Genomic DNA, 23,649 nt, shown 5'->3' on the forward strand with positions numbered 1-23,649 from the left:
ATTCCAAATTGTGTGGTTCAATTATACGTAATCATCGCAATTGATCTATGGCGCTGGAATGATGAGCATAAAAACAATCATGATGAAAGGTGTCTTAAGGGTAAAAGATCAGGGTTAGGCCTAATTATTTCCGCCTTTACTAGACTAAAACTTTTTGAGTTCACCATGAATTTTATTAATCATCCATGATTTTGACTTCTCATAACCTTTCTACGCCTAAAGAAGAAGACCTAAGTGGATGAAAAGTACTGGAAAAAAAGTTGTCTGATTTTTCTCTAATATTAGATGACCAAACATAGATTTCTTCCATAGTTCCAGACTTTTAAGATATCCACAAGTCGTCTCACTGCACAAAATCTTATGTTGGAAGAGAAAACGTACTCCACAAAGAAGTGGAGTTTCTAGAACTACGGGAAAAGTATTTTTAGATCAGTGGGGGGAGCGCAGAAAACGGATATGAATTAACGAAGCCGAGAGAACAGAAGAGAAGATTGATAAAGTTAGCAATAAATGTATGTTTTTTTTTTTTTTTTGAGAGATGGGGGGGGGGGTAAACAAAAACTTCGAAGAAAAGATGCCATTTTAGAAATATAGTTATAAAGCAGCAACAAGAAAAAATAATTCGGAAGATTGACTTAAGAATATTCAGGTATTCATTATTCTTTCTCAACTTATGGACATCGTGACAATATAGAAGTTTGCTCAGATCTGGCGCGAGGCCAAAAAAAGAACAATAAAAATCTTTTACACGTGAAGACATGAAATTATAAATTGATTACCGGATCGTGAGTTACATTCTTGTTACGAAATCGTGTCTTATTTTAATAACTTTTATGTTAATATCAGAAACGCAATTTAAAAAATAATAATAATTAAAAAGATTAAAGAAAAATAAGATCTTGTTTTAAACTCTAAAGGTTGTGTCAACATGCTTAAGAAGACGCGCCAACTAATCCTGATGAGAGGTTAGTCTAGCCTAGAACTTGTTTTTCAGTCTGAGCAATCTCCTACTTTTCGTCTCTACCTTACAAAAGGGCAGAGAGAGAGAGAGAGAGAGAGAGAGAATGAATATATCCAATTCCCCCCCCCCGTTATTATTACAGTTAATATTGTTGTTGTCGTTGTTGTTGTATTTAGACGCACGGTGTTTCTAATTTTTTTGCCCATGCTCCATACACAATTGTTGAGTTAAAGACCTCTCCTTACAGGGAAATATTATATCAGAAATTTATACCTTTCTGTCCATTAATGAGGTTAATAAAGTATTATAAACAAAAGGACCCCGCCCAATGCGCAGACAGAAGGAAATGCTTCCTTTTTACGCAGACACTCGAAATCATACTACTTTGGTAATGCTAAGAATACTTTTTTGCCGCCATTTTTGTCCAAGTTTTACCTCAGGTACAGATAAATCTCAATAATGTATTACAAAAGAGGCTATTAAAAGTTAAACAATGAAATAGTAACAATATATAGACTAAACCAATTACAGTAGACAAAAAAAAATTATTGTTGTATTCACCTAGAAACCAATGAGCGTCAAGAAACATATAAAGAAACAACCGTATAATAAATTGCTGTTTTTTTTTTTAACAACTTAAAATATTTTATTCTGCCAAGAAAAAGATACAAACAAGTTTGTCAGTAAGTGGGAAGATGAAAGTACTCATCAGAATGACCTATTTATCGCCCAGCAGCTGAATATTTTGAGGAACCAGACAGAACAGGTGTCTCCCCTTTCTATCCCCCTTTCAAAGCCACTACCACCAACAAAAATAAACCCACCATTATAAAATAGGCCGGAAGTGGTTAGAAACCAGTTTTCCACATGGCTGTTAGCACACCCAAGCATGTTATTAAACTGTCCTGCACGAGCCAGGAATTAACAATCAAGACAAGAAAAATGATGCGCAGTCGCAGAAGGGCTACTTAATAAACGGTAACAAGTTATCGGTCACTTTCTTCATCGCAGTCATGCATGACAGCTATAACTGAAGAATCTAATGAAAGTTTGTGAAGATCAAAAACGCTGCAGATAAAAAAAGGGGGGAAAGGATAATCCGCCACTGGAAGATGCTCTCTCATCCATCACCACTTCCGCAACATCCCAGGCATCTGTATAATCTTTCCTGACAATTATTTCCAGGTATTTTAGCTCTTTAATAACTTTCCCAAGTTTTAGGCCTAACTATCAACGATCACTTCCTAGTAAGTATGGATACGAAGTATCTATGCAATTTTTTCATTGTTATTTCAATATTCGCGTGTGTTTGCAGTGCTCAGTATGCTTTTACTTCTTCTCGTACCACGTGCGATAATCGAATAACGATGTGTGAGCTTGTCAACACCGTAGAGCGTCTAGATAGTGTGATTAAACACGGTCTATGGAAATTATTGGAGTTAGTGCAAACCAAATATTCAGTAGTAAGCATGGAAAGAGAGTTAAGATTGCAAAAAGAACGCATACGAAGTCTAGAAGATCAAGTAGAATCTTTACAGAAGTTTATTCCTTCTTTTGTAGGATATTTGTTGCAAATTCTTCGTGAGTTAGCTGGAGGTAAGGAAGAGAACAAGCGATTAGCTCTGTTTTATGAAAAACTGGGTGAGATGAAGTTCTCAGAATTGGTAACCGGCAATAAAACTCTAAATGCTAATGAAGTTCGAAGTCCACAAAGTCGGAGGCTTAATACTGAAAGACAGGTTGCTGAACTTCGTAGTTTTGTAGAAGGATTTGTTGATCAGATGAACCTCATCAATGAAACTTTGACCCAAGTGATGCATGTGATGTTGTCTTCTCAGAATGAGCTGAGAAGATTAAAGAAATTACAAGAGGAAACTGAACATCTGGTCCGTTCTCGAACTACCACTCGTAGACCTAGACCGAGAAGTCCGTAGTTTCTGGTAAGTATGATTTTCATTCATATCTATATTTTTATAAGGTAATATTGCTATGCCATATATTGGGCTGACAAAAATTATCGCCAAAATCAGTACCATTATGACAATGGTATAAAATCATGTTAATTGGCTACTGAAATAAGATAATTAGAGCACTACTGTCGTTTGGTTTTAATCATCAGATATACACACGTAACTGTTACAAAAGATAAAGATATCGTTAAAATATTATTGTAATGTACAATCATGTGAATACAAAGATTATTGCTGCTTTCATTAGATGTCATTTCACATGCATATTTCAACAATGGGAGTTAAAATATCTACTAACTTTAGGTTTGAAAGAGCTCGCTTTTCAAGAGGAGTTATATTGAGTTTTGGTGGTTTTGAAGTTGTGCTTTTTAATCGGATATCATTTGCTATTGTTTCCTAAAATGAAGAGAGTGCTTTTTATAGCAACCTATGGAGCATTCTTGACCGCATGGTACAAAACAGTTTTGACAAGGTTTTTCTAACCAGTAAAAAATCTCAAATTAAAAAATTCGATAGACTTTATGAAAGAAAATACAACTCAAGACCAAGTCTCCCTGATGAAAAAGTTATTTTCAATCTTTCAGACATACATACATTATCAAAACATTTCAGATCTCCATACATTATCAAAACCAGAAACCGACATATTAAAGAAAGGTTTCAACTTCGCTATCACTCCAGATCACATTCCAAAGATTGATATTATTAGCAACATAGAAAAAGCACTCTTTTCATTTCCTGGAACAATAGCAAATGATATCCGATTAAAAAGCACTATTATCATATTTACTGACTACATTACAATAATGTGAACAGAAAGATCATTGTTGATATCAGTAAGCTATTTTCACTGGCATATTTCAACAATGAAAAATAACACATTTATTCAATGTATTGCAATAATGTGAACAGAAAGATAATTGTAGACTTCGGCTGGTAATTTCAATTGCATATTTTATCGACAGTATTACCATCTGTTAAATCATTTATCCTGGTGGTATTTCTGTTTGATTTCTATTCATGTTGAGACTATAAACCACTCTGAATGTAGCTAAAATAAGCGTAATCATTTAATTGCATTTCCCACATATCCTAAGACCTTGTACGTTTTAATTTCTTTAATTTTGTTTTTAAATTTTATTTCCCTTATTACACAAATAGCAGTTTTGCATCATGGACTCATTAAGACCCAAATATCACTAACAGAGGCCAGTATAATTATGAACTAGGTCGATAAATATCTCTTTCAAGGTATTTTCAGACATTGGAAGGTTATACTGGTCTCAATGATAAGCGATTGACAGGTGTTACACAAAGCTAAGAGGTTTCAATGCCATCGAGTTTTTCATTGATTTCTACTTTTAAGATATTATGCACGCCATCTATTCGATCTACTGCAACATTCTTCCTGTACTAAACGAGGCTTAACATTTCAGTAATTTATTATCCTGACTTTTAATCAGAAGCCCATAAACAAACTGGATATGTAAACACACCACATGAATCCAGAATATCTTAATAATCTTATTCAAACCAAACTCGTAAAACGTCATACAAAATTCATGTCCTTATGTATTCGTTTAGGTATTCAAATAAAAATAAATATCCTGCGAAAATTTACTGATGTGTAATCCACGAAAAGACAGAAGTGCCGTGTAGAATGGGAATTTCAAATGCCCATGACCCAATACCAGTCCACTGTAAGGTACCACAAGTCTGGTGAACTCCTATGACATTCAAGGCAACAGAATATAAAGAAATTTAGCTGATATGTCATGAGAAGATGGCACATCGGGTGAAGGATATTAGCAATGAATCACGAACTGAAGAAGGATGTCAAGGACGAATAATGGAGACGAAGGCCTTTTGACTCCCTCCACCTTTTTTTGCATAATGAAATTTAATTTAGTGTGTCGTAGTTCCTTTTTTAGTAACAGCAGTCCTTATAAAATTTTTATTTCGATATTTTGTTTTGAAAGTGTTTGCTCTCGTAAACAAAGAGCGTTCTGATTTATTATTGGAGATCCATACATAATGTGGATAAGATCTTCTAAGTGATTATCCAAATTTCGGAGAATGTATCCCTAACTTTTATTTATTAACTTATGAAGAAGAGTTCTATGAAGAGTCGATCCCTGACTTTGATCATGATTCATCTCGGAACAAATTATCCCTAATTTCTAAATTCAAATTTTATAAGTATATTCTTAATAAATCTAAGGTCCCAAATTTACGAAAAATTTCGCCATAATTTTAAAAGGCTTTCTCTAATTTTTTTTGCTTAATATTTTATTAATGTTTCCTCAAATTTCTATATTAATTGAGAAATCTATTAACAGGAAGCAGCTCATATCGTTGCCTGTTTGTATCGTGATTATTTCTAAAGTACCAATAGAGGACATGCGGGCTGATTACCAGTTAAAATTCCCAGTTAAATTAGGCTCAAAAATGCATCGCTTTGCAATGTTTTAACATGATATAAACATGATACAGAAATAAAAAGCAACAATTAAAAGTTCAAGGTGTAGTTTCGCACGTGCAGCTATTGTTGTTACCTATTCATCTGTTTCTTCTTCCTAATTCTAATTAATTGTTGAAATGCTATTCTCTAAAACAATGATTCATGACATAATTATGTTGTACTCATCAATATATTTATTTCTGCGCAGGTAGTTTTTGGACAAACCAGGAGTGATAATGAAAGTTTCATTGGCTTGCGACGATGATGCGTCACAGATGGTCGAATCCAGAAATATCGCTACCATCGATATTTCAGGGTGATTTGGACATCACGTTATTCAAGCTTCCTCTTTGCGGCATGAACTGAGCGACGGCTTCGGGACTGTGTCGGGCTTTATAGGTGACATCATTTGGATGCGTGCGTAGCGGGAATTTGTAAGATACGTTGGATTGTTTCGTGCAATTTCTTTTTCATGTTCTTTGCAGCAACGAAAATAACTGGACTTTTTTGTGTGTATTGAAACCTGAAAGATTCTTATGGATGATTGAATAGATGAGTGATGATACTTCCTATTTGCATGTGCAGCCTTGGATGCATATAAAAATCCCCTTCCCTGGTTTCTCGTGTGATCCGAATTAAAAATATTTTTTAGCTGTGTAGGACTTATTTATACGTTGTGTAGAATTTCACTCTTTACATTGATTTCAGATTAACAGATGCGTCTAAGTATTACGATGAAGAAAACAAGACACCGTGTCTTTCTTTCTTTCTTTTTTGTTTTCAATAATAAAGGTACGGTGATGAATCTTTGACTCCCGGAAATGTATGATATAATAATAATAATAATAATAATAATAATAATAATAATAATAATAATAATAATAATAATAATAATAATAATAATAATAATAATAATAATGTATTATTATTTTTTCGGTACTTGAGCTTTATTTTAAGTTAATGAATATGAATAAAAAAATCATGCACTGTACGTTATTGTCCAATCAGGGGCAGAAGCCAACGATGTGAATGAAATTTATATTTTTGCATATTAGTGCTCTCTCTCTCTCTCTCTCTCTCTCTCTCTCTCTCACACACACACACACACACACACACACACACACACACACACATACTACGGAAACGTAATAATATTTACATGGTTCTGCACTGTCGGATTGGAAGCTGAGCTTGAGCTTCTGTCAGTAATTTATGATAATGATGAAGAACTAAATGACTACTGTGAGAGAAAAAATTCTAGAATAGTAATTCCTGTAGGTGGTTTTCTAAAGATGTTGAACGTATCCTCTTTCAGCATCACTCCAGCTGTATCACTCTAGTCTGAATGTGGACAAGATCCTTGTTAGATATAGGATGGACTCTGCTTGAAAAGAAAAAAAAATCAAATCTCTGAAAATTGGTAGAGGAGAATGGAGAGAAGTGCGAAATCCGCAAGGAAAATAGGTTTAAAGAATTACTCACGTGATCTTTTTTCTCTAATTAGACTTATTATTATGCAGAAAAACTTTAAGTTACACTTTACATACGGTATATATCCTTAATAAAATCCATCGGTCATTACGCTTCTACAGCATACTCAGCAGCAAAACTTTGTTTGTATACATGAGTTGATTCCAGTTTAGAAAGTAAGGAGTGCCTATGCGTTTTATTTTTTTCTCAAATTAAGGTGATTTAGTCGTTCTTGCATCCAAGACATCACTCGAAATTTTACTCTTGAAAAACGAATAAATCCACTTTCTGCAAAGCATATTCACTACGCGCGTAAAAGAAGGTGACTGAATATGAGATGCGATAAAGACAATGTAACAATGGGTTGGACACTTGTTCAAGATATTGAAGTAACCAACTCGAATCCCTTAGGAAGAAAACCTTGAAAAGTCATCTGTGTTTCGACAATTAAGAGATACTTTGTATTTTTACCATAATTTCTACTACCACCACCACGAAACTCTTTCATGCAATTCTTAGACTATTGATGGAGAAAAGACAGACAGAGAGAGAGAGAGAGAGAGAGAGAGAGAGAGAGAGAGAGAGAGAGAGAGAGATTGCTGCTATCGAGAACAATTGAGTAGTACCTTGTTTTAAGACATTCCTTTCCAAGATAATTGATTCCTTCTATCCTTTTTCTTCGGTTATAAATTTCAATACACCCCAGTTCCTCTAACAAAATGAAATAAAATAAAACATTTCATCATGTTTATAAAATGCATTCTTCTTCCTATCACGGATATTAGGCTCATCTGCCTGTTCTTGTCTCATGCCATCGCTTTCTTGGTTTTCCGATTCTTCTTTTAGCACTTATTTTATATCGGCACAGTATTTTTAGTAATCTCTTATTATCTATTTTATTTATATATTCTGGCCATTTTTGGTTATTATTAATTATATAGTTAGTTAATTTTATATTCAGGGATTGTAAAATTCCTTCATTTGTTTTATGGTCCCACGTGGTACACCTAGTTGATTTTCTAAGAAATATAAAACACATTTGTACATAAAATTATGAAAATATGTATCGGGATAAATTATAAGTAATCTTTCCCGTATGAAACCTTCTAAATTCCAGATAGGTCAAGAGTTCTTTTAGGTCCAAGCGAAAAATAAATAAATAAATAAATCACTTCTGCTAACTAAGCATTGAAAAAAAAAAAATTATGGTATCCTAAATACAATTTGTTCATTTTACTTTAGTCCCAATTTCTCTCTCTCTCTCTCTCTCTTCCATCCTCTTCTCATCTCGTCTTTTTCCGTGCTTGATTCAAATGAATCAATAAAACTTTCTTTTAAATAAATCAAATTAAATTTCCATTTGTTGCTACGTATTCATGTAGGCGTCTCTTTATAAGTGCAGAATAAAGGCAATACAGTTTTTCATGCAACAATTAAACTTCATTTAATTTGCATCGTACATTACCCCCTTCATTTGGAAAAATAGCGTTTACTGTCTAAATAGCTCACTAACAATTAAGAAATGAAAGTCATGCAACATGTTCTAGGAAACGAGACAGTTTGTCGTGCGGTCAGCAGACGTAATTAGGAAGTGGTCCACGTTTGAAACGAGGCCAGGTCTCGATTATGCTGTACAGATTCTTTCCAGGACAGAGAGTACATTTGGTGTCACGGTGACCATGCAGCTGATATGACATAGAAATGTATCCCTGTAGGAAAATAGAGAAAAATTACTCAAAAACTGGTAACATTGTTACTAAATATTGTTCCTTAAACATACTTTCACTATTAAGTCTTTTAACTACACTCAACCGATAACTAGATGTAATGTTTTATATTTTCGAAATCTATCACTAGATGGCGCTATGCTACATTCTGAAGAATTTAATATTCAAGATAATATTATGTATAATTAGAAAAAAATGCAATTATATTTTCATAACGTAGTATGCGAATAAAATTAATTTTTCAATTTGTTATTATATTAGAAGTTTACAAATTTAGTAAATAACTTGTTGTACATAAAGATTGATATTTCTAAGATATTAATAATATAATACATTAATATATACTAAAATATTAATCATATAATTATTTTCCTATAAAAGGAAAAATATAATTATATGATAGTTTATAAAGTGACAGCACAATGCAACTTATAACGATGGATCAGCAGAAGAATTTTTTTTTTTTTTTTTTAACGAATTAGTCGAATTAGGAAGACCTTTAACCGGTAACATAAAAACTGAATACAAACACAGTAATATAAATAATGCATTTACGATCAGGAACACAAGATGGCGGTAGTTTTCTAGCATATTTTTATGTCATATCACCTTTCCTTTAACATGATGCTAAGAATGTATAGAACGTTGAGATAACGAAGGTAGAGACCAGTCCCTAATCAATTCACAAAAGTTTTGCCTAAAAACTTCGCCCACTTCCTTGGGAAATGAAAGCATTAGAATATTTAAATTTATATAGGGCGGTTTATGTTATTAATTATATGCTACTATATATGTACATTATTCATATAAACTGTTGATAAACGCTTAATTCTGTCTCCATAGTCTGCTGGTGACTGTCAAGGCGTGGGTTTTCTGGTCGGATTATCTTGTGTGGGATGGGGAAAGTTTCTAGAAGGAATATATGAGCTCGCTAACTCACCTTCAGTTGAAATGTCTTCATAAAAAGTTTTGCGTGTGCTAAATGCGAATTGAGTCTCTGTTAACCAAAAGGTCTTTGAAAGAAACATATTAATCCATCCTTTTTTTTCGTCCATCCAAGACTGGTTGATTCCTCGAATTAGGGCTTACAGGCTCTAATGCACAAGGATTGTGACTCCTCTGCTGCATGCAATATATCTTCATGTATATAAATATGCATTTACACGGGGATTGATTGCTTATTTTGAGTGACGAAAAATCCAAACTTTTCTGGGAGCGAAACCTCCATATGAGACCGGTTAACTCACCTTTGATGGAAGAGTCCTGATAAAGGTTCTTCGCGTCACAGACGGAATTCGAACCCATGTTTTTCCCGCCATGGGACTTCATTCAAACAAGTTGATCTACTGAGGATGAAAGATATCAGCATATACCAAAATAGTATTTTATTTGGTATTTAAATACGAAAGTTAGTTACCGATTCTTTTTTTACAACCAGATAGATTGAAATTTTAAAGTTTCCAAAATGATCAGAGAGCTTATTTCACCATTTGAGTTGCGTAAGCATTGTACTATCCTTCTTTAATAGCATTTTTTTAAAATAATATTCTACCCCTCATTGAAGACTTTTAGTCTCTTTTGTCAATGTTTATGACACGGGATTGCTACAGTGTGGGACAAATAAGATAACTGTTGTCGTAAAGTTTCTATCAGATCATTGAGAACCAAAAGTACGAAAAACTATCAAGTGAGTGAAACATTAATCAAAAACACTAATAAAACACAAATATATAAGTTTCATACCAAATTCTGTGATCTTTTAAATGGTGCAATACCTAAGTAACTTGGACATAGAAAGTAGAATTCTCATAACCTATTTGGTCATTACTGAAAGTTCGTAGTATCAATATATTCGAGTTGTAAATATTTCATTTACATTTTTTTAAAAAAGTGATATTCTATAAAATATGTTAATATTAAAAAGAAACTGTGGTAAAGCAGTTAGTGTAGTCATATCCCTTGTTCCTCTTTAATCTCACCTGAGCAATGCCCTGAGCAATCAACTGCTGAACAGTGTTAAGCATATTTTGAGGTGGTTGACTCGTCTCGAAGTTTCCCACGAGACATATTCCAATGGATTTGCTGTTATAATTCGGTGCATGTGCTCCAACACGATTCCATCCTCTTCCCTCATACACATGTCCATCTCCTCCAACAAGGAAGCTATAGCCAATATCAGCCCAACCTGGAACGAACATTTAGAATATTTAGAATACATATTGGCGAATAATTTGGTGATGTTGAATTATGATTAAAACTCACCATTGCCATTCATATGACTGTTTTGAATGCTTTGCATGGTCTTCTTGCAAGCGTCCAAAGTACCGCAATTAGAGGTGGCAGTGTGATGAATGATCACGTGACTCACTGGCGTATTCATCTTTTGAACAGACTTAGGGCTTTTTGCACCCCAAGCATCTCTACTAACCATCTTGGGAGCACCGCCTGAAAAACATAAGACAGGGCGTTAGCAGGTATCTTAAATCATAAAAAAACTCATTGGAATAATAACTGGAAATGAATAAATTTGACTTACAGACTGAAGCAATAAGAAAGAAGAAAAGAAACAGTGTCCTTCTCGCTGTCTTCATCTTTAGTAAATTCTCAGTTTTCAGACCTAAAAAAAAAAAAAAAAAAAAAAAAGAAAAGACTCTTGAACTGTTAGATGTTTCAAAAGACTAATCACTAGCCCTAGATATTCGTATCCTAAGTCAGTTTAGAACTTAAACAGGGTTTTTCTCCCAGAAAATCCTGTAGGACAATTATTAACAGACATAATATAAATACAGATATAAAAAATTATTTAAAACATAAATTCCTAATACAAACCTAACATAAATTAACATATCGTAACTACCGTACTCATGTACTGAACTCCATAGCCTTAGTTGTTTCAACCATAATTTCAGCCAACTCAGTCCATAATGGACTTTCCGGAATTGTTGACTGAGTGGATAAGCCTCAAATTGCCGAGAAAAGGGGTAGTTTCTCTAGAGCAGGGTTCCCACATTATGTAACCGTAGACTCATCTATAGCATTAATATGCTATGGGTTTAAGGTATAATTTATAAGATATAATTTTAAGATTATATAAATTTAACGCGCGCACACACACACACACACACACACACACACACACACACACACACACACACACACACACACACACACACACACACACACATTAATAAATGTACATCTAAATAAGAAAACTTACTTCGCACAGTCCTCCTAAAGAATTCAGCACAAAATGACAGACGACTATGGGAGGTTCTTCCTTTTTGTTTTCCGAAAGACAACTTAACTGTTATGTAAGGAAATAAAATATCAAAAAACAAAAGATAAAAGAGAACGATATCAGACTACTACGACACAGCAGGTCTCTTAGAAGATAGTATTTATATATGATAATAATAGGATGCACCTGCTGTTTTTCTTTGTTTTTAAAAATCCTAGCTGATGGTGTATAGGTTTTTTTTCCCCGCACTGTTTGATATCCAAAGAAAATTTCTAAATTAACATATGTTCAGATTTCAACGCGTGTGCTGAGTCGGATAACCGCTGATCAGGTTGTCTGAAAGGGAATCTGTTAAGTGTTTCTATTGCTCGAAGAACTGAGACGTCTTAGCAATGGAAGAAAAGATATCAAGAGACTTTCATTTTTCAAGATAAATCTGAAATGCCGAAATACTTAGTGTTAACATAAAATGGGGGGGGGGGGGAGAGTTTAATTTAAAAAAGAAAATTATGTAAGAACTACCCTTCAGGCTGTAGAACAGCTCTAACATTGCATCCCGGAGTGCATTGAGCTAAAGAGCGACCCTTTATTTATTTATTTTTTTATTTATTTTTCGCTTGAGGATTATATTAATTCAATATGTTATTTTTAATTTTTAATAACAATGTAATTACAAATTACAAGGCTTTAAAATTTAGCATAAAACGGAGGATGTTTCTGTATCTTAAGCGTTCTTTGATTAACGATATTAGAATGAATTGATTGGAATCTTATTAACTGGGATACGCTTCATTTGTTTCAACGCTTAATTTGTACATAAGTTTTGGAGCTTATGGAATTGTATTTTTCGTATCTACTGTTATGTTTAAAAGAACATCGCCTCTGATGGTGACACATTTATCATTCGATTTCATGAACAACGACATCTACACACCTATTTGTAAAACTGAGCAAAGCATAGGTTTTAGGGGGAAATTTTTTTTCCTTTAAACATTTTACTAACACCTCATTTATATTATCTTCAGCCAATAATAAATACACTCGGATCTCTTTTTATGCATATATTTTTTTATGTGGTGCATAACTATTTACCGTTGTACATAATGAAGCGTATTGCAGCACATCCTGGCGTAACCTGAGTAACGTGTAAGCAGTGAGTGTCCGTGAAGTTTAATTTTGCATGTAAGTGTTTGTCTTTTCATTATCGTAAGTCTAAATTTTGCTAATTTTTATTTATTTTAAAGATTTAATTTGGCCTAATGGAGAACAAAAAAGCGAAATTTGAAATGAAAATTGCAATTTTAGATCGCTTAGCAAAAGGAGAGAGATCTACGGAGATTGGTAAATATTTTACTTTAGGCGAATCTACTATGAGAGCAATTAAAAAAGAATGAAGTCACAATAACAAAATTTGTCATTTCTGGCACAAAACTAAGTGCCAAATTATCATCGTACTCAAGAGATGCTTTATTAGAAAAACACGGAACGAACACTCGTAATTTGCATTGAAGAATTAACTCGAAGAAGAATTCCTATAAGTGGTTATTTAGTTAAACAAAAAGCTCTTCGGTTTTATGAGCAGATTAAGCAATTGGAGCCATCTGCTTCCGCTTAACAGGCTGATAAACAATTTTCGACTAGCAAAGGGTGGCTAACCGGGTTTGTAAAAAGGAATGCACTTCATAACGTGAAGATTACAGGAAGATGGTGGATATTGTCCCGATCAAGTGCTTAACGCTGACGAAACAGGGTTGTTTTGGAAGAAAATGCCTAATCGAATTTCCATCGCAAAGTCTGAGAAAAAGCAAGTGGGTTTAAAGCAAGCAAAGATCGAGTAACGTTGTTACTTTGTAGCAATGCATCAGGGGATCTAATGTTGAAAACACCTCCTAGTAAATCGATCTCTAAGACCACGTGCTTTAAAAGGCAAAGATCTAAAACAGCTGCGGTATACATTGGATGGTTAATACAAAGGAATGGGTAACAACTGCTGTATTTACTGAATAGTTCAATAATTGCTTTGTACATATATGAAACCATATATGAAGCAAAAAGCTCTCGATTTTAAAGTTTTATTAATTGTTGACAATGCACCAAGTCATCATCCGCATTTATAACATCCAAATGTGCAGTAGTGTTGTACTTCCCAATATAACAATACAAGCATTATTCAGACATTAGATCAGGGCATAATTGCTACTTTTAAAAAATATTACGTTAAGCACAGTTTTCAATTTACATTGGATAAAATAGAAAATGAATCATTAATTGACGTTTGGAAAAAAAATTCTATTTTGGACTGTTTAAATCATGTTGCATCTGCTATCGCTGAAATAAGACTACAAACTTTAAATGCCTGCTGGAAAGCAGCTTGGCCTGGATGTGTTGCAAACAGTGAAACCATGCAAACATCTACGTTATCAGCTGAAATCATTACTTTGTCGCATGGAATTGGTGGAGAAGGTTTTGATACATTTAGCCAGAACGATGTAGACGAATTGCTTGTGGATTATGCCTTAAGTGACGATGATATTGTTGGATATCGATTAGCTTTAAATATCGTCGAAGATCAAGAAAACGATAGTGAAGCTGAAAAAAATCTGTCCTCCCGCACTGCAAAATATAATTCGAGAAGGTCTTGAACTGTACAATAAATTGGAAAATCATTTTCTTGACACCAATTCTGAACGAGCCTTTAAATTCCAACGTGAGCTGAAGAACTGTATGTCTGGATATCGCGAGCTGTATAAAAAATTAGTGAAATCATCATCGCAAAGTTTAATCACTGATTACATTGTCAGAGGAAAAAAATCAGCACAGAACGAGGGTGAAGCTAATTCTGTTTGTGAATAATCATTGCCTTTATCATACAGATCTGATGCGCTGACTATCTCTTCTGGTGATGAAAGTGATTTCGCACCAGTTCGCAAACGTTGCCTAATATTGTCTAATAGCGACGATAATTCTGATGAAAAAATGTAAAAAAAAAAACATGTTACTTTTCAATAAAATTAAATAAATAAAGCTTTAAAACAAACTTAAGCATTCTTATTTTACTGAATTTTTATGCGATTTTAGGTTTATTTTAATTCATTGCTTCGATTTTATGCGGTTTTAGAAAATTATGGAACGTATCCCTTATTTTTCAACGTAAGTTAGGCCTTTTTTGTGGATTTTTTTATATGCGATTTTCTGTGGAACGTATCTACCGCATAAAAAGAGATCCGAGTGTATTTAATTTCATGAGAAACGTACCACATCCGGAAATACTCGTACTTGGAAGTACGAACATTTTTAATCCCACACCTGAAAAAATTATTCGACCATAGAAATCCTACTCTTTACAGACAATGATTGTGGTATCTTGGACTCTTTATCAGTGAAAACTGATGGGTGGAGCTAGCTGCGCATCTGTCTTCAATAAATTAGGACTAAGGGAACTCCACCTCCTCCCTTTGGGGAATACCGTGAATTGAAGAATTTATTTTATGGATTGACAGCATCTACTTAAAACATTTATCTGTGACTCAAAATTATCAGGAAACTGAAACTTAATCTAAGCATTTATGGATGTATAGCACAAATATTTATAATATTTATAATAATATCTACCATACTTAGGTATAATATGGTAAATATTATACCTAAGTATAATATTTACCATAATATCTTAAGAATATTCCAAATAGCTAGATTAGCTTTTTTATTTGAATAAAATTCACTCATTCAAAGATGACTCGGAAAGGCTGAACATTTTTCGTTCCCAAAAAAGAAGTTTTTAGTCACCAAGAGAGGGCATTGTGCAAGACTGTATACGTAATGGGCCGATAATAAAAATTATTATAAACATTGTAAAAGAGAGTTGTGAAATTAGCATAATTGCAGTAGTTTATTTAAACATGGAGACGGCATAATACACTTGCATCTAAAACTGTCCTTTATGCAGAAGAATTAAACCAATCATGATGTAACAATGAGTCATTCCTTGAATAGAAAAACATGAGTCTGAAGATGTATGTGTTTTGCGAAGCGTTTTAAAGTTAAATTCGTTAACTTTACAATTGAATTTTGCATGGATACTAACAACTGCTTGTTTCTTCTCGCCTACAAGAATATGATGGTAGTCAGTTCAGTAAGGCAACAGCCACGAAAACACTTGCATCTAAAGGAGTAAGTGTTTTCGTGCGAATTTGGGGGTGGAAAAATGATCCTCTACTAACCGAATTGCTTTGCTAACCATGACATGGATACCATCAAGAATTTTTTGGGAAGTTTTTCATGCACCTTAGTTTAATGTTTGAAAAACAGCCAAATCAGCTAAAGCTATGAAAGCAGACTTGCGTCTGTAAATTGCGCGTATTCTTCTTGTCCTTTTGTCTTTTTTCATCCAGGAAAAAATCCTGCCCCCCACCCCCCGTATGAGAACTGCTTTGATGCATTATCTCAAATCGGAAACATTATTCTCAGGGTGAATTGGGCCATATTTCAGAACTTGGTTTCGTGATTATGTATTCTTTGCCGATAAAAATAATAATTTATCTCCATCATCCAAAGGGCCGACCTCAAACTGCAAAGGATCTGCAGCTACTACTATGGATATTGTTCGTGCGATATTACACGAACGGGTGTGATGTAATACCTGTTCATATCTAGTGGTTGGAGCAACGTGGATGAATCACTGGCATTCTCTGTTCACGCACAATCATATTCATAGACACACGATGGAATCAGTAAATTGAAGAAACATCCTCGGAATGAACACTTGAAAGCAGACAACACCATAGATATACTCGCGTATATATAAATGCACCAGTATTTACACTATTTATTATTACTCTCTTTAAACACATTTTTTTTTACTCTATTTTTGTGTAAACTACTTGCCGAGTGAGAGTGACTGCCTTCCTTATGGTATTCAACGTGCTTAACATTAGATACTTGGCTTCGATGACCAATGCTTTCTAAAGACTCTCCAGAAGTTTTTGCTAAAAAAAAAAAAAAAAAAAGTCATCTATAAAGACTTGTTTGTAATATTGATCTTTTAAGAGATTTAACAGATCATTTGCGTTATGCTCGTCTATTTGGTTTCTCTATCTACTTTGCTGTTTGCTTTGTCGTTCCTACATGATAACGCTAGATCACTAGTAATATTGTCGTATCTAATATTTTGACCATCTAGGGCACATATTCACTGTATTAATTGACCTAGACTTCAATCATCTTCTAGGTGTTTTCCCCCATTCTGGAAAAAAAAATAGTTTGCTAAGCTTTCCTCTCCTATTCTGTTTGAGTGACCATACCACCTGAGATTAGCTCTGCTAATCTCAGGTGGTATGGTCACTCAAACAGAAGGCTAACAATGCTAACTCTTCCTGAATGCTAACAATGTCAAGTTCTTTCTTAATGTCTTTGTTTTTAATATGATATTGCCATTGATGTCATCTGTTCAATCTTTCTCAGAACTCTTATATCTGAGTTTCCCAGTCTTTGGTCAAGTGTTTTATTACGAGTCCAGCTCTCAGATTCATAAGTTAAAATTGGTTTTTGAGCACTGTCTTGTATACTGTTTTGTGTTAATGCTTTGACTATTTTTCTCCTATTTCATATAAACGTATTCAGTTCACTTCCTACCATACCAGCTTTACATAATCTGTTATCTCCTTTAATACTTCACGTGCTATCTTCACTCATCACTGTGCTTGAATATCTCAGTTGTCCTTCTCTATGATAAGCTTTTACATATTCTTCTTCCCAAAGCACTTCTATGTATTCAGGATTTGGTGGCATTCCGAGCTTAGATCTCCAATAAGAACTACTTTTCATTTTTTTAAGACAGCGGTCCCTTCTGACGATTCAGAAATTCCTGTACTTCTTCCCCATGGGAACTTTCTGTGGGACCAAAAGCACACATAACTCTTATGTTCCAGTTCTCATTTCTATATTTTCTCACATCATCCCGCTTGAAACTTTGTGCTATTCAAGAAGATTTGATTCATAATCGGTGTTGGATATCTTAGGAATTCTCTTGTTTCTTAATGCCTGAAGAAATATTATAATTACAATTTTTACGAATCTCGCTAGTTTTGGAATTAATTTTATTAATTTAATAATTTAATTTAATTTTTTTGCTTATCTTGTTTCTGTTAATTTTTTTTATTACGCAGGTGACGTTTATCTTAAGTCATCCAGAGGTTGTTCCATTACTACCACTGTTTACATGGTTATTTTATTTCAGCCAGTCTAAGAGGACGCCACTGGGTCGATTAAGTCCAAAACTGACAGACCACACTCATTTGTTCAGTATCGCGATAGAATCTTATTAATGAGATAAAAACATTAATAGGAATCCATCAGAAGGTAAGAATTAGAAATTAGATTAGAATCCTGGTTGATTCCCTAAATTCTTATTGATATCTCTTCTTATAGTTTTGATCTTTAAAGCTAAGATACATGTTTTGAGATGGTGATACTTAAATTTCATTTTAATTGCCATATTTGAGAATAACAGAGATTTATCAGTATGTGATATTAACTTTTTAGATACCAGTTTAGACTGTCGAGTAGATAACGTACTATTTTTCCAACCAACAGGCTGTTGATTCGAATCTCGCTACCTGTATAGATGTTTGCCAATAGACATTCGAAAATATCTAGATGGTAGATGGATTTTATTGCAAGATGTGAGGCTGCTATTCTGCTTATTGGAGTTCTGAAGTGGATTGAAAAGATTCTATGGTTGGTCTCTAGAACAAGGTTATCGGATTATTTAACCCCTTCAGTTTATTCATGGTACTTATGTACTACATGTTTGCAATCTGTGGTGTGTACGTGTATGGGGGGGTTCCCCACCAGATGGATCTAAAAGACGATCCATCCGTTCAAATTATTTTGCATGTAATCAGTATAATTACATTTCATAAACAAACATTTCCACTAGAACGTATTTTGCATCTAGGAATTAATTGAGCGCACTTTTCAGCTTTGATATGAATATACACCATTTTAATTGTGTACATTTTAATTTTCTTTTTGTTATAGCCTTCATGCATATATTACGATTAATTTTACATTCCTTCTTCATTGTTTTTAATATTTCAGATCATGTGTTATTCTGGCTAGGAAAAAAAATTAACAATCATTACTATTCGTATGCTTGAATTATTTTGTGCGTGTTTATGATATTTTTATGTGTCTGTCTATAGAGACAGTGGAATTAGTGTAGAGGTAAACAGAAGAAAAAACTGTCCTAATAGTTGATTCGCTAAACAATTTTTAGCGATTGTGAGTTTCATTTTACTTTTTATTTCTATTATTAGGTGACACCTCAAAGGAGTCTAAGGACTCATCATGGGAGGGCACACTACACACAACTCACTTATCCCCTACTTAATCCTCAAACTACATAACTACCATCAACACACAACGCCATCTACCGCTCACTATTACCACTAATAGTATTTTGTCTGTAAATTGCGTGTTCTCTTGGTCAATTTGTCTGCATGCTGGATGGAAGATTCCAGTTTCCTGGAGGAAAACCCTGCTACATCCGTAAGAGATCGGCTAACTCTCACTACAAGAATCAAACTTAGGTCTTTTCAAGTCGAAGAATACAATGTCTCAGTTGGGCTACAAAGGCGCTTAATCCAAGTATAAAAATTTTGAGAAGAAAGACTTTTAGAAAAAGAAAACAAGGAAATCTTTCTTAAATTTACGTTCATTTTAATATATTGCATTTAACAATACGTCTTCTTAATATGGTTAGCAGTTTTTTAATTGAAACGAACTTCAAAACAATAATCTTCCAAGGAAAACAATGTGCTATACATTATTAGGAATAAGTTAATGCAGAGATCGTTTTCAGGGGCAGTAATAATGAGGGAGTGGTCCACCTACAAAGTTATCCAAATTCTTTATGATCTCATAGAGATGCTGTCCAGGACAGAGTGTACATCTGGCATCTCGATGACCATGCAGCTTGTGATCTTCCAAAATATATCCCTGTTAGAAAACAGAATGATTATTAAGAATATTATCATTATGAAATATTTCAACCTCATATCTTCTTTAATTATTTTAACTACAATTAAAAGTAGAGTCATGATTTTATTTTTAATGCAAGTTTTTGAAATCCCTCAATAATTGATATCTTGTATATTTCATACAATACTTGATAATTAATTTTATTTAGAAAAAACATATCCACGAATATATTATTTAGGGAAAATACATATCGTCTTAAACCTCAAGAAAAACATAAACTATCTTAATCTAATCTTTCAGTGACGTAGGATGAGCTCACCTTTTCAATGCCATAACGAATTAACTGCTGAGCAGTATCCAGCATGTTTTGGGGTGGATGATATTCTTCGAAGTTCCCCATGAGAGATATTCCAATGGATATACTGTTATAGTTTGGTGTATGTGCTCCCACACGATCCCAGCCTCTTCCTTCATACACGTGTCCATCTCCACCAATTAGGAATTGGTAGCCAATATCAGCCCAACCTGGGAATAAAATATCAAAATTATCAATATGTAAAAAATGTAAAATATGTAAAAAAATTAATCCGAAACAGTAATTTTAATTTTCCAAATTTTCAATTATTATAGCATATTTACACAAAATAAATACTTATACGTGCCATTTTTGTCCATATGCATATCTTGAATAATTCTCATCATCTCCATGCAACTGTCTTTATTACTGCAAAAGGGCATGGCGGTATGATGAATAAACACGTGACTTACTGGAGTTTTCATGATAGTAATAGACTTAGGTGCTCTAGCTCCCCATTCTTTCCTGCTAACTATGTCAGGAATACATCCTGAAAGATAAACCGAGTGTTTACGTTTTTAAAACATTTAGAATTCGTGGGGAAAAAAATTAAATTAAAGTCCATAAATTAAACTTACCTACTGTGACAATGAAACAGAAGAAAAGAAACAACATTCTTCTCACTGCGAGCATCTTCATTAACTGAAACAAAAAATGAAAATAATAGCATAAGAAAAGGCATTCGCAATTTAATACTAGAAAACCATTGTGTCTAGAGAACCATTGTCTGCTAGGGAACCATTATGTTCCCTAGCAGACACTGTGGTTCTCTAAATATTTTTAATCTTATTAGTGTGAGTAAGAATAATATTTGTTAAATGGTCCAAAAATCTGATTTGGGCAATAAAAAAATCTAATTTTTTTGAATATTTTGAGATCCTAATCTTTGAGCGAAATCGCTCAAAGTGATATCTCTCTCTCAATGAGTTCAGGAAGTGTTAAATGAAATTCTTAGGACATGTGCTAAGAGGAGGATTGACCAATATGATCATCAGGAAAATTACATGGAAGAAGATGAAAACGCAGACAAGACATCACTGTACGAAGGATACTGAATACCGGATAGGCAAAAGTACCATGCGATCTTTAGACATGCACAAGATAGGAATAGGTTGAGGCCGCCAACTACTGGATCGAAGTAGTGTTGCCAAATGAAAATTACTAAAACCAGCTAAATCTTTAAAAAAAGGAGCTAAAAAGGAGTTAAAAATAAAAATTTGAAGCTAAAATTTTAAAAGTAGTAGCTGATACTTTTAAGTTACTTACTGTATTCAAGTTGAAGTGATACTTGCATATAAGTGACTAAATACATCTTCCACGTTTTCACTTAGATTTTCAGCTTTATCATATGTGGCAATTGTTCCAATATTACTCAGTGTAGATGCTGGTAAATGATGGTCTGTACAGCACTTGTTGTTAAGCCTGAGACCATACTTGACTGACAAAATAGCGTTCAGCATTGGCAATTCCATCTTGTTTCTTACTAAGTTCATGGAACTAAAAATTCGTTCAATTTCCGCATTAGAATTTGGCAGCATTAATAAATTTATTGCACACTGAGCAATTTCTTTAAATGGATTCATTCCAGATGCATCTTTATATTCTCGTACAGAATAGCTCAGTGTTTTCTATATTTGTCCATTTATTTAAGTGGATAGTATTGTACTGGTATTCAGCAGCAGCAACATCTTTTTCTGTTTTCAACATTATTTCTAAGTTGGGAATAATAGGTTATTTTATATGTTTTAGGGCATTGTCAACAGAAAAAGAAGAGATCATTCTTAAAATATTAAGTCTTCAGGCAATCTTTGCTTAAGCTGTTTGAAGAGACCAAGAAGAAGATTTCGCTCATCATTTTGCATTATTTTCTTTTGTATCATCAACTCTGAAATTTTTCTTTCAAATCTGTAACCAAGATTTGGATTGGGATCCAAATAGTCATCAATCTCAATCTCTAACTCTAGAGGATCGACTGTGGATGACGGTAGCACTAACATATTAGCAATAGAACGAATCAAACGAGAAAGGTCTTCAAATAATCTCATCTTATATGCACTGTTAGATTCGAAAATTGTGTTAACTTGCTAAACTTGAACTAGAACAGGATGCAAAAATAAAAGATACAACAGATTCCTTTCATCTTTGTACATCTCCCACAAAATTTAAGCGTTGTAACATTTCTCAGTCACACTCACGACTTCGAAGTGAGTTTTTAATTCCAACCACTGGGTGAGAATTCTGTTTACTGCAGGTTCAATGGAGAGCCACCTTGTTGCACAATTGCTTATAATTTTCAGAGGAGCATCATTTTGGTTGATAGTTTGATACAGCTCTTTGTATGCTGCTTTTCTTGAAGAAGAATGTGAAAACCACTTATACGTTTCAGCAACTAAAAATTCTAATTTTCTTGAGAGAGATTCTGCACAAGTGTGAGACATTGCCAGTTGTAATGAATGGCATATACATCTAATTAAAATTAAGGAGGGAATATATGCCTTCGGTAGTTCATAAACGTCATTACTGATACCAACGATAACACTGGCGTTGTCTGTACAAATTGCAATGAGATTTTTAATGTCCAGTTTCTTGGTCAAGAGCTCTTTTTTTAATGCAACCACAATACCACACTTTTCTAGAACCACCATGCTCAGAAATGTATGCATAATTTTGTTGACTTTCATGCTATAATAAATGGCCATTCCTAAAATCTTAGGAATTTTCGTCTATTAGCAAGCTGAAATTTTCATCTCCAATGTCCACAATTAGATCTTCTTCAAAATGTTCACTTAGAATATTCTTTACAATTGCAGAGCACTTAATTCGGTGCATTTTTACCTTTGGCATAATTTGACGGTCTGGGATCATATTTTTGCAAAGATCTACTAGATGATCGCAACTGTTGAATGATGAGCGACAACAAAGAAATAATGCTAACCTACCTTCAAAGTTCGCGGTCTCATCAGACTTTTTCACAAGCATATTTGTAATAGGAACAGCCTTATATGGATCTGCAGCAAGGTGTTTCTTAGTTTCTCTATGCTTTACAAGCTGACAATATTTAGCAGCTATATCACATCTGCAAAACTTACAGCAGCCTTTTGTAGCGTCACCAGGAACTTCACACCACCACTTACAAAATACTCATATTTGCAACCACTCCCTCCTAAATTTTTGCATGTAAACTTTATTTTTCTCTTTGTCAATTTTGAAGAAGGGTATACAACTCTTTACTGCAACGAATTACGATCAGTCTTTGAAAACTTCCTACTTGCTCTCGTAACTACCAACTAGAACTCTGTGCAAAGACTAACTTGTAGCAGTGCTATCAATTTTAAGGTGACAAAATGGTAGGCTGCTTGGGCCACGTGACTAACTGACGTCATCATGCATTTGAAGCGTGTACGATGGTAGCACCAAACGTACAATACAATTTCTTATCAAATGAAGACATCTGGAAAACTTTCAAAACAATTTCTTTAACGGTAAA

The 23,649-nt window shown here is 33.8% G+C and overlaps 3 protein-coding genes across 3 annotated transcripts in view; 1 reads left to right on the forward strand and 2 right to left on the reverse strand.

Annotated features, from left to right (window-relative positions):
- The first annotated feature begins 2,044 nt into the window (after nucleotides 1–2,044).
- Nucleotides 2,045–6,043, forward strand: LOC150110155 (uncharacterized). The gene is made up of 2 exons (XM_090391733.1): nucleotides 2,045–2,901; nucleotides 5,601–6,043. Exon 1 carries the CDS (start codon nucleotides 2,215–2,217, stop codon nucleotides 2,893–2,895), a length of 681 nt encoding a protein of 226 aa, XP_090247859.1. The 5' UTR covers nucleotides 2,045–2,214; the 3' UTR covers nucleotides 2,896–2,901; nucleotides 5,601–6,043.
- A 2,251-nt stretch (nucleotides 6,044–8,294) lies between these two features.
- Nucleotides 8,295–20,472, reverse strand: LOC150110156 (peptidoglycan-recognition protein SC2-like). Its single transcript, XM_090390934.1, has 8 exons — nucleotides 20,460–20,472; nucleotides 20,127–20,332; nucleotides 19,717–19,825; nucleotides 11,807–11,893; nucleotides 11,126–11,206; nucleotides 10,852–11,034; nucleotides 10,569–10,774; nucleotides 8,295–8,571 (listed from the first exon to the last, which is right to left on the reverse strand). Exons 1-8 carry the CDS (start codon nucleotides 20,470–20,472, stop codon nucleotides 8,434–8,436), a joined length of 1,023 nt encoding a protein of 340 aa, XP_090247060.1. The 3' UTR covers nucleotides 8,295–8,433.
- Nucleotides 20,473–20,488: 16 nt separating this feature from the next.
- Nucleotides 20,489–23,649, reverse strand: part of LOC150110157 (peptidoglycan recognition protein 3-like) — a 54,530-nt gene continuing 51,369 nt past the window's right edge. The window contains exons 9-10 of the mRNA XM_090390980.1: nucleotides 20,741–20,804; nucleotides 20,489–20,652 (exon numbers count right to left, since the gene is read on the reverse strand). Coding sequence (XP_090247106.1) covers nucleotides 20,640–20,652; nucleotides 20,741–20,804 — 77 coding nt within the window. The 3' untranslated portion in view covers nucleotides 20,489–20,639. The remainder of the gene's footprint in view (nucleotides 20,653–20,740; nucleotides 20,805–23,649) is intronic.

This window comes from Typopeltis vanoorti, chromosome 1, assembly GCF_054136105.1.
Source record: "Typopeltis vanoorti isolate ZY-2024b chromosome 1, IOZ_Tvanoo_1.0, whole genome shotgun sequence".
NCBI classification, from domain to species: domain Eukaryota; kingdom Metazoa; phylum Arthropoda; class Arachnida; order Uropygi; family Thelyphonidae; genus Typopeltis; species Typopeltis vanoorti.

Coding starts and splice junctions, on each gene's coding strand:
- LOC150110155 (XM_090391733.1), top strand. CDS start 2,215: ATGGATACGAAGTATCTATGCAATTTTTTCATTGTTATTTCAATATTC.
- LOC150110156 (XM_090390934.1), bottom strand. Junction 11,035..11,125: donor CTTTCTTATTGCTTCAGTCT/GTAAGTCAAATT, acceptor TATGTTTTTCAG/GCGGTGCTCCCAAGATGGTT. Junction 8,572..10,568: donor TTGCTCAGGGCATTGCTCAG/GTGAGATTAAAG, acceptor ATTTTCCTACAG/GGATACATTTCTATGTCATA.